At 41.6% G+C, this 11,929-nt stretch overlaps 1 protein-coding gene across 1 annotated transcript; it reads right to left on the bottom strand.

Annotated features, from left to right (window-relative positions):
• Positions 1-2,360: 2,360 nt before the first annotated feature.
• Positions 2,361-11,291, bottom strand: cep126 (centrosomal protein 126). Its single transcript, XM_069161491.1, has 11 exons — positions 10,934-11,291; positions 10,577-10,696; positions 9,196-9,341; positions 8,988-9,090; positions 8,656-8,791; positions 4,904-6,875; positions 4,173-4,282; positions 3,708-3,765; positions 3,232-3,441; positions 3,029-3,093; positions 2,361-2,941 (listed from the first exon to the last, which is right to left on the bottom strand). The coding sequence occupies exons 1-11, from the start codon at positions 10,966-10,968 to the stop codon at positions 2,858-2,860; spliced, it is 3,039 nt and encodes a 1,012-aa protein (XP_069017592.1). The 5' UTR covers positions 10,969-11,291; the 3' UTR covers positions 2,361-2,857.
• Positions 11,292-11,929: the final 638 nt, after the last annotated feature.

Genomic DNA, 11,929 nt, shown 5'->3' with positions numbered 1-11,929 from the left:
TGGAATATTCCTGTAGCTTTCTACTCGGGATTCAGATTTGTGTTGTCATTTATGACGTGTTAATATAAGACGCATTAAAGGATTAATATAATTCACTCCACAATTGCTTGGCAACTTTTGAATCACTACTACTTAAATGATGAAATCCTCATATGCTGTGCCCACATGCTGCCAGTCAAGAAATGGCCATTGTCTGGGTGAAAGTGGTCATTTTCACGTCATTGTAATGCACTCAGATACATTAAAGAGATGGACAGCAGTGTCTCGGCGGCCCTGAGAGGACCACCCACTCGGCAGAGTTTAACCACTCTTGGTCAACGTCTCTTCTTCCCTCCGAGAGGTCTCATTCTCTCGGAGGTCGGTTGGATGTTGCAGGATGTTAGTAAGACGGTTTCCCGGGCGCATTTACCGGAAGCAATCTGAGGCCGTGAGGACAGCTGTATCAGTCCACCTGGTTCAAAACGCTTTGGTCCGGTGTTATTATCGGATATTGAGACATGCATTGTTGCCACAGACAGATGAGCAAATGGGACTTCGAGTGCCCCCTACAGTGTTTAATTGGTACATACACGCGGTGATTAGATCCCAATAAAGAAACTCATCCAGTGTCTGTGTCTCTTCCTCATTTCCTCTCTCTCTCTCTCTCTCTCTCTCTCTCTCTCTCTCGCTCTCTCTCTCTCTCCTCCGGGTGCTTTCCTATCAAAATACACATTTAATATACATTTCAAATTTTATGCATTTAACCTTGGTTTTCTTTCATTTATTTTATTTTCTCTTTTAAAACCACTGTGGATTTTTGCAAAAAGGTTATTTGTGTATTGTTTTATGATCACAAACAAACAAATCGACCACTATTTAACAAGTTGAGATAGCCTAGTTTGTCTTGATTTGCAATATTGCCAGACCAGGCATCATTCATTGCGTGTTAAATGGACTGTAACTGAACAAGACAAAATACTTGCCTCACCACAGACCAAAGCACAAGCTTGAACTTGCAACTGTGGAGATCTCTTCTCTGGTTTTCAGCACGCTTGCCCTTTCTTGTTGAGTTTCTGGGTGTTGTGCTGGTTAAGGCTTAAATGTCATTACAATCACAACTGTGTAGTTTAATGAGTCTGAACTTTATTGGTAGCGGGCCAAAGAAAACCGATTTCACAGCAGAACTGCAGTACAGTAATTGAGTAGATGCTGTTCGTACAATATTGTCCTGTTGGTTATCTGTGCATGTGCATTTACACTTTATTCACTCACTACAAATGAAAATGATGGAAATAATAAAAGGCATGTTTTTTTTTTTTTTTCCCACTAACAATTCTTTATACATATAGATATATAAATACAATGCTTTGTTGTGCAACTCAGTTCATGAAGAGAAGGGCGGTGATGAGGCCTGGTCATTTAGTTTGTTTGGTTGTTTCTACTGAACAAATGTTGGACTCTGTAGGACTTAATAATGTTAAATATCAACATTGACCCATCCAGATGAAGCTTCACTATTTTGCTCTCAAAACACCTCATGCCCATTAGTTAGAAGTGACATTGAAGTTCCTTCTCAAATGACCACAGCTGACATCTTTTGTCCTTTTTCTAGAGAATTTCTTTTCAGACAGTTTCTCAAAGGGTTTCTCCTGCTGCAGGCATCGTCATACACCAAAGCTCAACATATTTTCTCTCTTTGCGGCTGCTCTCCGTTCTCACTTTTGATGTAAGACAACGAGGAGGCGATGCGGGACTCTACGTGGCAGTGAGACGCCACCGTCACTTCATTATTTATAGCTCCTTGTTGAAGCACTGCAAGAAACCAGCAGTTAAACCAGAAAAAGTTTAATCACTGTTCAAATGAGCTTCGGCTTCCTCCACCTCTTGGAGCAAGTCCTGGCAGGCTGATGGAGGGGCAAAACCAGACATGCCGGAGAAGGAGGGGCAACTGAACTCACATCAATAATCCCTACAGCTTTTTCTCCCCCCTGAAGCTCCTATTGTTTGACAAAGGAGATAGAGTTTAAATATTGGACATAGAAAATGTACTAGGTGACAAATCAAATTAAATAGATACTGTATTTTGTTTATTGACGCTCATAATTAAAGGGGTATGGTGCATGAAATAGGACTTCAAAGCAAGAGTAAAGTTCAAGGTAGATGTAATCGCAACAGAAGGCTCTGGAAGCGTTTTGGCAGAGGCTCAGCTTGCTGAGCCAGTAGGTTGAGTCTTGTACACATAATCATCCGTTCTGCAGCCATTAAAAGCAAGACAAAGACACACCTTTGACGTTGCAACACTTCTCTCAAGAAACTACTTCCGTGCCCCAATCGAGTCAATGACTCCTCGGCATGGTTGAGAAAACACTCATACTGCCCAGTCAGTTTATCAGTACGCTTTATTCAGTTCACGGCCAAAATAAAATCCCTAAAATAATTTCCAACCAATGATAGTTTTACTGTATGGATACAGAATGAAACAGCTTTGAAAAAGACTAATCTCATACAAATTTAGATTTTGCAGTCAATGCTGGTTATGTATTGACTGTAAACCTATTTGCATTTGTGAAATAAAAAAACAAAACTGAAGCCTGTATCCTTTTCATAGACACTTGAGATTAATTACTTAATAGTAAGTGACTTAAAAAACAAAAATATGTTTTTGTGAGAATGTGTTGTTGTCCAAACAGATGGTGAAAATGTAATATCATTTTACTGATATGTTGTTTTTGTTGGTCTCTACGTCTAGTAGATTTTTAAATCACTCCAATAGGCACATTTGGTGAAATCCATTTTGCAGAGTAATAAAGTGCTTGGTTACACTGCGTAAAGCAGCACAGTATGCACTGATGAGAGTGAAAACCTCAGAAGCTTTAAGTCAGAACTTCTTCTGGTATCGAGATCGGTTGGTAGCTGAGGATGCCCGGTGCTTGTAATGGTTTGTGACTTTCCCTTCCTTTGTCTGAAAACAGAAGAAGGTGGGAATAAAACATTTTCAACAGTCATCTTTTGTGTTGAGGAAGGCAAAGAGTCCCTGAGAAATACTTACGTATGGAGCATCAATAAGAACGAGACCGTGCGTGCCAGCACTACTGCCAATATGCTCCTGCACACCTACAAATAGTAACAGGTAGGAGTGGTTATCCTGCACTGTGATGACATCAAATTCATAATTTTCTGTTATACACAGATCACAACAACTGAGTCGATCAGTTTTGGTCAAATGTAAAACAGCCTCTACAAAGTGCTTACAGTGCAGCTGGTGGTTCAGTCTGTCCAGAGATTGAAGGATTTTCTTCTCCTCCAAGGAAATGGTGGTAAGCCCCTGCTGTTGCCTGTGCTGCTGCACTGTTCCAGGCCTCTGTGTTTGGGCTGTCTCCATAGCAGCCACAATACCCCTTTCTTCCAGGAGGCCTTCAGCATGTACTTCCCCCAGGTGTAACTGGGATGCACTCTGAAAACCTGAGATCACAAGCAAAGTTACAATAAAAGGTAGCCACTCTCACCCGTTTCATTGTTCACTTTCATTTTGTTGCTGCTTTTTAGGCAAAGCAGAGCTGTGATATTGCATTTTTATATTTCTGATGTCCCTTTTGGGTTCTTTAAAGTTATAGATAAATACAAATGATACATGTAGGAGAGTGCTCTTCTGAAATGTTGAACTTGTCAGAAGAGTGACATTTTTTGTAAAACTTCCAATTAAAAAGCACACAAAGTGAACACAATACCTTCATTTTGAAGGGCCGCAGCGTTACTACTTGAAAACGGTCTGACCAGCTCTGTGATCTGTTTTATTGGCACAGAGAAACAAAATACACACATGTTAAACCATTCAAGCTTTAGGATGACCGTACATAATATTTATGCAACCTATAGTAAGTAAACTGCAAAAAGTTTAGGTGACAGACATAAAGTGCAATAACAAAAAGAGAAAGTTGCAAAAAAAAAAAAAAAAAAAAAAAAAGTGTGTATACTCTGTATTTAACCAACAAAAAAAACAAAACCAACTCGAGCCTATCCAGGTGTCTTGTGTTGAGGAGCTTAAATCCAAACATGCAATCCGTTTTAGTAACACGATGGCAGCATGACTGCAAAACTGATTCTACAAGTTCAAACACACCCTTTTACTGATCTTAGGCGATTATTCTCACTCTTCCTCCCCACAGGGCAAATGCACCATGGCAGGCACGTACCTGAAGAAGTCTTTTGTTTCCTGAGCCAGGAGGCTGTCTGCTCTGCTTTGCGCAGGGTTTCCTTAAAACCCGCCCGCTCTCCAGAGCCTGTCTTCTAAGTATGGTTTTTGCTGAAAGAGACATATTAACCTGGAATCAGTGCAACAACAACAACAACAAAATCTTAAGCAGCCCACATGCAGGAAAAGATGTCACTTCATATCACTGAGCTGCTGTTGTAATCTCTGTTCTATATTTTGTCATATTATAGATTTTAAAGGTTTATCTCAAGATAGGTAATCAAGATTATGATGACTTTTTCAAAACATGATTGAACTGATACATATAATAATGCAGTTTATTATATGGATTTATTTCTGTAAATAAGTAACACATAAACAGCGGTAAACACTAAGTGCCAGAAATGATGACACAATATTTCAAGGGATAAGATCTCTTGGGGAAACTTTAAAAAATAGGCAGTCACACAAACATCATGCAGCTAATTCAAAACATGTTCCCCTCTGTGTGATTCTATGTGAGGACAGCTACAGTTGAAAAAGAACAGATTCGGATGGTCACTGGACTGTATTTTTGTTAAGGGTGAAGCCTACAAGGGAACCGTATACTGGATTTGAAGTTTGATATATCTAATGGTTGGGAACAAATAAGGCTGCAAGAAACTGCGCGTAAATCCAAGTGACGTCTGTGCAGGCACACAAACCGGGCCTGAGCAGCCAATCATACGTTACCTTCCTTGGTGGTTAAGGCGCTGCGGACGCCGTGCCAGAGCTGTGAAATCTCCTCATCTGTGGGAGTGCAATCTAGACAGAGGCCTTTTTCATTGTACACCATCCCTTTTCTCCTGCAGTGGTTGTGAGTTTCCTGATGACCTGAGCTGGACGGGTTGCCCTCTGGGAAGGGGCAGGTATACGAGGGTGGCAGAGGTGTGTACATAACAGTACTATCTGTTGTGATTACATGATGCGTGTTAGGTGAGAAGAAGCCATCTGAGTTGGTCTTGTGCAGGGTCTGCTCTGCAGCCAGGGCCGGTTTAGAGTTGACGCTGGGAGGATTCCTGCCATATGGAGTCCGAGTGATGCACGCCGTCTTTTCCTCCGCCGGTTCTGTCCGAGGAGGTGGGCGGGGCACCATGATCTTCCCTTGGGTTTTGGCAATCTGACTCACCTCGGTGGCAGATTGAGGTCGTATGACAATGCCCTTTCTTGCTCGTGAGGAAACAGGACCCGCTCCAACTCTGGCAGAGCGCTCTCTCCAAGGGACCTTGGGGCCACCGGTCCTGGTGCTGCTCCGCGGCACCTTGACCTCATCTGCTCGTTCCTGGGGCAAGCTGACTTGAACCCCAACATCTGCCCACGCTTCTTTTGTAAAGTGATAACCAGTGGAGGCTACAGGGGTCATGCTCGGTCCGGCCTTGGGAGTCCTCGAGACTGCAGTGGGACTTAGCTGGTGGTCCTCTGAGTTGATTTTTGATTGAAAAAAGTTGGAAGGCTTGCCTTTCATCTGTTTCAAGATGCTCTGCTCTTTGGCCTCTTTCTCCAAATGTACCTCGTCAAACCAGCGCAGCTTCTTTTTGACCGTGTTGTTGCCCTCCACATCCTTTGTTTTTGCCCTTGTTAATTCGACACTATCTCTTATTGCTAAAGCTACTTGTTTTGCAAAAATTAAATGCCCTGAGCCGTACACGCACGCTGCGTCTCCCGAGATATAGCTGGACTGTTTTTTAAGGATTCCTTTAATGAATCTGACTTCACATACCGAATGAGATGTCGCAATTGAAACGGGAATTTTTTGTACTTCCTTCTCAGGACCTTCACGGCACTTCTGCACGTCTGACTGAATATTCGACGAGCACGCATGTTGCAGTGAGGCTGTATTTATATTTATGGACTTCTCAGTTGTGAGCTCTGAGTTTGAAACCTTGTTGAGATTGTTTATGGAAGCACTGGGTTCTTTCTGGGATGACAGGTATCGATTTTGTTTTCCTGTTTGCTGAAGAGTTCCTCCTTTTGACAAATTATCTGTTGTGCTATTGTTCAAGAATATATTTGGCTTCGGGAGAGTCTCGAACAAAATGTCTTTGCTGTTTTCATTTTTGGCAGGCGAATGAGTTTGTGTAGCTGATGTATATGTTAATTGTCTGTCATCATGGATTCTTGGCTGTTCGAGATCCAACAAAGCCTCTTCTTTAGGATATGAAAACTCAAGTGCCGTGTTGCCAAGAGCAGCTCTAGTCGTAACGATGTTGTCACTGGGACGGTTTTGTGAGGAGTTTATCTCGAAGTGTTCTGCTTCGCTGTTAAAAATGTCACAAAGAGTTAATGAGTCACAGTTGTGCGGAGCAGGCTGCGTCTCTGTTTGGGGTGTTTGCTCAATCGATGTGAACCCCCAAGAAGCTTTAGAAACATATATCCGATTAACAGGCCATCCAGGGTCCTCTTGTTTTTTCTGCTTAGGTTCATTGGGTTTCCTCGACTGGGCTAAGTTATCACCAAGAAGCATCATCGCTGAGAAAGACGTTAAGTCTGATGATGGACAATAATTATTTTGCTTTCTCGGGTCTGGATATGCCTTCTCTGAGTCGAGCAGGAAGGATGAATAGGAGCAGTGTCGATTTTTGGTGCTGTGGTTGGGTTCCTCGTTCTCCAAACTGTCCTTACTTGAAAGGCTTTCAGAATTATACCAATCAGACTGGTGGCTGCCCTGAAATATTGAATCAAAAGGGAGCGGATGAGTAGTTAATAACAATGTAAATTACAAAATAATAATGATAGTTATTTGAGAGACAGAGAGAAATGGGGAGGTGGGGTTATTTGCAAATTGATTACAATTTGTGAATAAACGAGGAAACCCACCCTGGTCAATAGCAGGCCTCAGACTCTGATCTGCTGTTTGACCCTGAGACCCATTTTCGCTTTCTTGGGGCATTTTAGTCAGGTTTCTGACATAAACGGTGCATTTTGTGCAATCATTTCTTGACTACACTGAATAATATTTGAGTTCACACCTTGTTTACAATGTAGAAATCTCAACAAAACAGCTCACAGTAAAATGATGAGGAAATACTGCTTTATAAACTTGACAAATATGTCAGCAGGTTTTGGTGAGAGTTTTTTCCGCCATCATTATGCCTGTAATACACACAAGTCAGGTGTGCGAGGGGCTTCACACTAATAATCCAATAAAAAATGTGACATGTCATGCTGAAATCAAAACTATCTTGTGGAATCCTATCTGCACCTATGTGGTCTCCGTCTGTGATGGAGCCAGAAATGATTCCACATATAAATCAAGAGTATCGGTTACATATAATATATTTTAACTTTTGCACTCACTAGAGGGTGCTGAAGCTGGCAGCAAAAGAGGAGTGTTACTGGTGCCCGAATGGGTTCACTGGACACTGCTGCCCCCTAGGGGTCTACTTGTGCAGATTAATGCCTCTGAACTGCCCATATATAGAATTCACAGATTCAGTCAAGATACTATGTTCAGTTATAAAGACGATCAATCCACATATTCTACCAGCATACTCGTCCTCACGTACCACACTGGAGGCATCAATACTTGAAGCCCAGGCAATTACATATATAATGTATATATTGAAGTGCGTCCAGGCTCAAAGCGTCATTCTGCATTCAGACTACTGTATCGTGTAATTACACGGTCTCTATCAAGATGAAAAGAACAGTATAAATTTAGAAAACAGACAGATGGAGATTGTTGTTTAAACTTAGAGAATGGAGGGATCTAATTATCTAAACATGCAGAAATATTGTTAGTTGACTGTGCATGTTACACACGCAGAAATATAGTTTTACAATGTCTAATGTGATTCTTCGTACAAAAAGAATTACATTTCTTACGATAGACTGTATTGTATATTTACATGGAAAGCTATTTGCAGAAATAAGAGTAGGATTATTGTGACGGTGTCTACAGGCTGCCCACAGGCACCACCGGCTGAACACAAAATTACAGTTTGCTTAAAAGTCTGTCAAGCCAAGAGTTCATTTCTGTCTGTTTCTTTCTTATTTATTTGAGCTCTAATAAACTCGAGTTAACTGAACTGTCAGGCTCCTCGTGCCTCAGTAGACTCTGCTCTCATCCTTCAAGAACTTTTGGACTATTTCTAAACTTCTGAAACTTAAAAAGACATTATCATAGCAAATACTTGACTTCATTTGTAATAAATTGATAATTTGCCATCTGTTTTTTGAGCAGCTCATAGGACAGAGATTCTTATGAAGTCACATGAGATCTTTTGGCAGAAGACAGTGGTCGCTCAAAATAATCCTGACAAATCCAGGATTTGTGAGTTCTGTGTTTGCCAGAGACACAAAGCAGCACCTGACAAAAAGCTCCCCCTGTATGATATAGTAACGAATAATCCACTTTTAGAATACAAATTCGAACCCCGGGAGGTAAATTAACACCCACACAAAGTTTTGCTTGAGGTGCGCTGAAATGAAATAAGAAAATCTACCTGTGGACTGTGATCTTGTTGCTTCTCTGCTCTGCTCTGCTCCTGCAGCAGTTTGGTGTAGGCCTCCACAGCGGAGAGAGCTTGGAGGTGGGAGGATTTAGAGAGTGTGGGAGGCCTCGGAGAGGGAGTGCAGTTTCTTTAGGAGAAAGCAGAAAAACTGAAATAAAATATATGACTTGTCCAGGATACACACAAATAAAACATATCGAATATCAATTTCACCACAATGCGAGCGACAGCCGGAGGTTTTAATCCAACGCAAAGGGATGAAGTTATTTTCAGTATGCAGTTCATATGAGAATGATGTACAGTAATTACTCAAACGCTTTTACCTGCTAACGTTACTGTTGCTGGACAACAGAGAGGACTGTCGTGTGTACGTGCCTTGAATTTGATTGAGTGCATCTTGAATATTTGTGACATTTCTTCTCAAAGCTGTAAAACCATAAAGAAAAACATACAAAACTGAAACGTGTCGACTGTTGGTGCATCATTTCTCAGTTGGAAGCATTATACGTATATTAGATGTTCATTACTAACATTGTCTGCGTCTCTGAGAAGGAGGTATATGGGCTCTTTGGAAGCGCTCGGTCGCATCCTGTACTTGCAGTCTGCGCTGCTGCAGGATGTTTTCTCTCAGGCGTTGCTCCTGCATGTCCCACCGCTTCCGTCTTTCATCCAAGGCCCTGAGTCATGAAAAAGAGCAGAGCCTGAACCTGGGGCACAATTTAACTGATTAGATCCAGTCGGGCCACGTTTTAGAAACCCGAGTCCGTTCCTCGAGATATGTTTTCAGCTAAGTCATTAATAAATTAAAGCCAGCGTTCACCACTGGGTTCACAGAGTAAGCCAATAATAACATCTACAGGGTCAATCGAGTTCATCATGAATGTTTTTTAAATGGTAATCAATGTCACCGAGAGCAGTGTACATTTATTAAACAGTGGTGAGAAACACAGCAAGGGGTAGCTCAAGGTTTTAGTTAACACATTCCCATTCAGTAAAAATCGTTGCTGTCTTGTATTATTGAATATCTTTATTTATGAATGCATCACAAAGGAGCTGCAAAGTTGGAACTTCAGTATTTTGAAAAATATGGCATTCAATTTAAGACTAACAAGGCAAACACAATCCTGCATGAAGAGGCTGTATGTTGGTCCTTAAATCTTGCATTTCCAAAAACCTGTTTAAAATTTACATAATATATATATATATAGGCCTATATATTCTTTACTCTACGTACTCTGGGGTTATTTTTTGAATACCAGCATCGGAGTGCAAATACATAAAAATGATGTATAACGTCTAATATAGATTTTTATGCTCTGATTTCACAGGATAGCTCATCCACCACCTTTAATTTGCCCCTCCTTTCAGAGACCAGCTTTCCCTTGCACAGAAATGTGTTGATCTGCATTATGTTCAAGGAATAATGATTACCTGCCTCTGTAAAAGCATCTTTCTCTGATATAAGTCAATAAAGTCACTAATGCTGTCCTTGCATAAACGCGCTCTTTCAAGCAGTTTTAAAGCAGGATCACTCACTATTAGCCTCTGCATATAACTATGGCAACACACATTTGGGAGTGTAATGATGTCTCTAAGGGGTCATCTCCGCAGCAGAGAAGGGACGCTGCCCGGCACACCTATTTCCAGGTCGTCCAGACAGTAAAATCCTGTTGACGCCACCAACCCCTGGAAGGTGCTAAACCCAGCATGGAGCCACAAGCTGTCAGTCCTACTGCACACCGGGGAAGGAGCACCTGCTTCCAGGAAAACATGGAAGAAGCTGCATATATACTAACGTGCTCTCTGGACAGGTGTGGGTTGCAGAAATCATGAGTGTGCTCACATTCCTATTAGTGTTCAATTGAAAATAAATAATAATAATAATAATAATAATAGTAATGAGAAAACAGACTTCCTGCGCCGGTTGGTTTCCGAGGAGAACCTGAGAGCCCGGGTTTTGCATAACTTCTGCTCTTCAACCAGAAGCTGTCTCTCCTTTTCGAGGCCTCCATCTGCTCCCAACCTCAAATCTCTGGAAGTGAGCAGCTGAGGAGAGCAGTTTTAAATGGCAGTCAGTAGATATGTGTCACTTAAATGCAACTTTTGACTTGTGTGGGTCATTAATAACTGTCAAGCTCTCATGAATACAGTCTGGTTAAACAACACTACAGGTTTGGTCCATTACTGATTTCCACGTGAAGTGAACAGCTTCTGTAGATCTGTTTACACACAATTCAGCATCTTTTACAACTCAATGCGTGTAGGATACGAGTGGTAGAAGAAGTTGTCCTGAAGAACTTGCATCCTCCGAGGCTGTTGTTCCTCGCTGACACCGAGCACAGCTGCCAGCTGCTACCTTTGTTTGTTTGTTTGTTTGTTTGTTTGTTTTTATAGCTACCGTCGTCGGTGCACCGGGCAAGGTCATTCAACCATTTTCATGGCGAAGGGGAAGTTGTAAAGGAAATGTTGGAAACCACATCGCAGCAACTTCTCCTGAACCATGACAGACTCTTCAGGCTGTTTTAAAAAGTAAGAAAAAGTCCGACGAGGTCGATATTTTAGCCGCTTCAGCTGAGTCCGTCTGTTTACGATCCCTCCATGACAGCAGCTCCTTGACAACCGGGAGAGGTGGTTGTACCTGTCGTGTCCAGCAGAGGGCGCAGCGCTCACCCGTGCTACCTTTAAATACACCTTGTAAGTGTCGTAATATGTACGATCAACAACAAAGTACGATGGAAATCATGTAGGAACTAAGAAGATAGATACAAAGAGTAATGCTGTTAAGTTGAGAAGGTGTATGATACATTTAAATATATGGTTAAAATAAAGTATATGTTTTAAATCACCTTTTAATATTTAAAGGAGCAGTGTGTAGGATTTAGTGGCAAACAAGCGGCAACCAACCATGCTGTGTCAGTCCTCGGCGCGCTAAATGACGTTTTGAAAACGAGTTTGGCATTTCGGCCATCGCCATCTAGGTTTTTTAGAAACAGAAGTGATCATATTTGGGTGAGCTGGGAAGGTGCAGGTGTTGGATCTGATTCAATCTGACACTACGCCTGCCCATCTGAAGCTGAAACATGACTGCACTTCAGGCTTGTCAAAGATATCCCCACACATACCTCTCTTTGAGGCGTTATATCTGATTAATGATGGACTGATTTCCAGATCAACCACCAGAACACAAATCAGAATGGGTCAATTTAGCAAATCACACCATATTAACTTGTGGAAAAAGTACTGACTTTGGATTTCATGGGAGAAG

The sequence above is a fragment of the Embiotoca jacksoni genome, unplaced genomic scaffold (assembly GCF_022577435.1).
Source record: "Embiotoca jacksoni isolate LCO1_2020_lvr unplaced genomic scaffold, fEmbJac1.0.p SCAF_28, whole genome shotgun sequence".
NCBI classification, from domain to species: domain Eukaryota; kingdom Metazoa; phylum Chordata; class Actinopteri; family Embiotocidae; genus Embiotoca; species Embiotoca jacksoni.
This window is presented reverse-complemented; position numbering and strand designations above follow the sequence as displayed.

Bases quoted from the DNA above. Each gene is read 5' to 3' on its own strand.
- cep126 (XM_069161491.1), bottom strand. From the start codon at position 10,968: ATGCAAGTTCTTCAGGACAACTTCTTCTACCACTC. The intron at 6,876-8,655 runs GTAGATTTTCTT...TCAATATTTCAG, and splicing joins AACAAGATCACAGTCCACAG to GGCAGCCACCAGTCTGATTG. The intron at 2,942-3,028 runs GTAAGTATTTCT...TTCTGTTTTCAG, and splicing joins TTCTTATTGATGCTCCATAC to ACAAAGGAAGGGAAAGTCAC.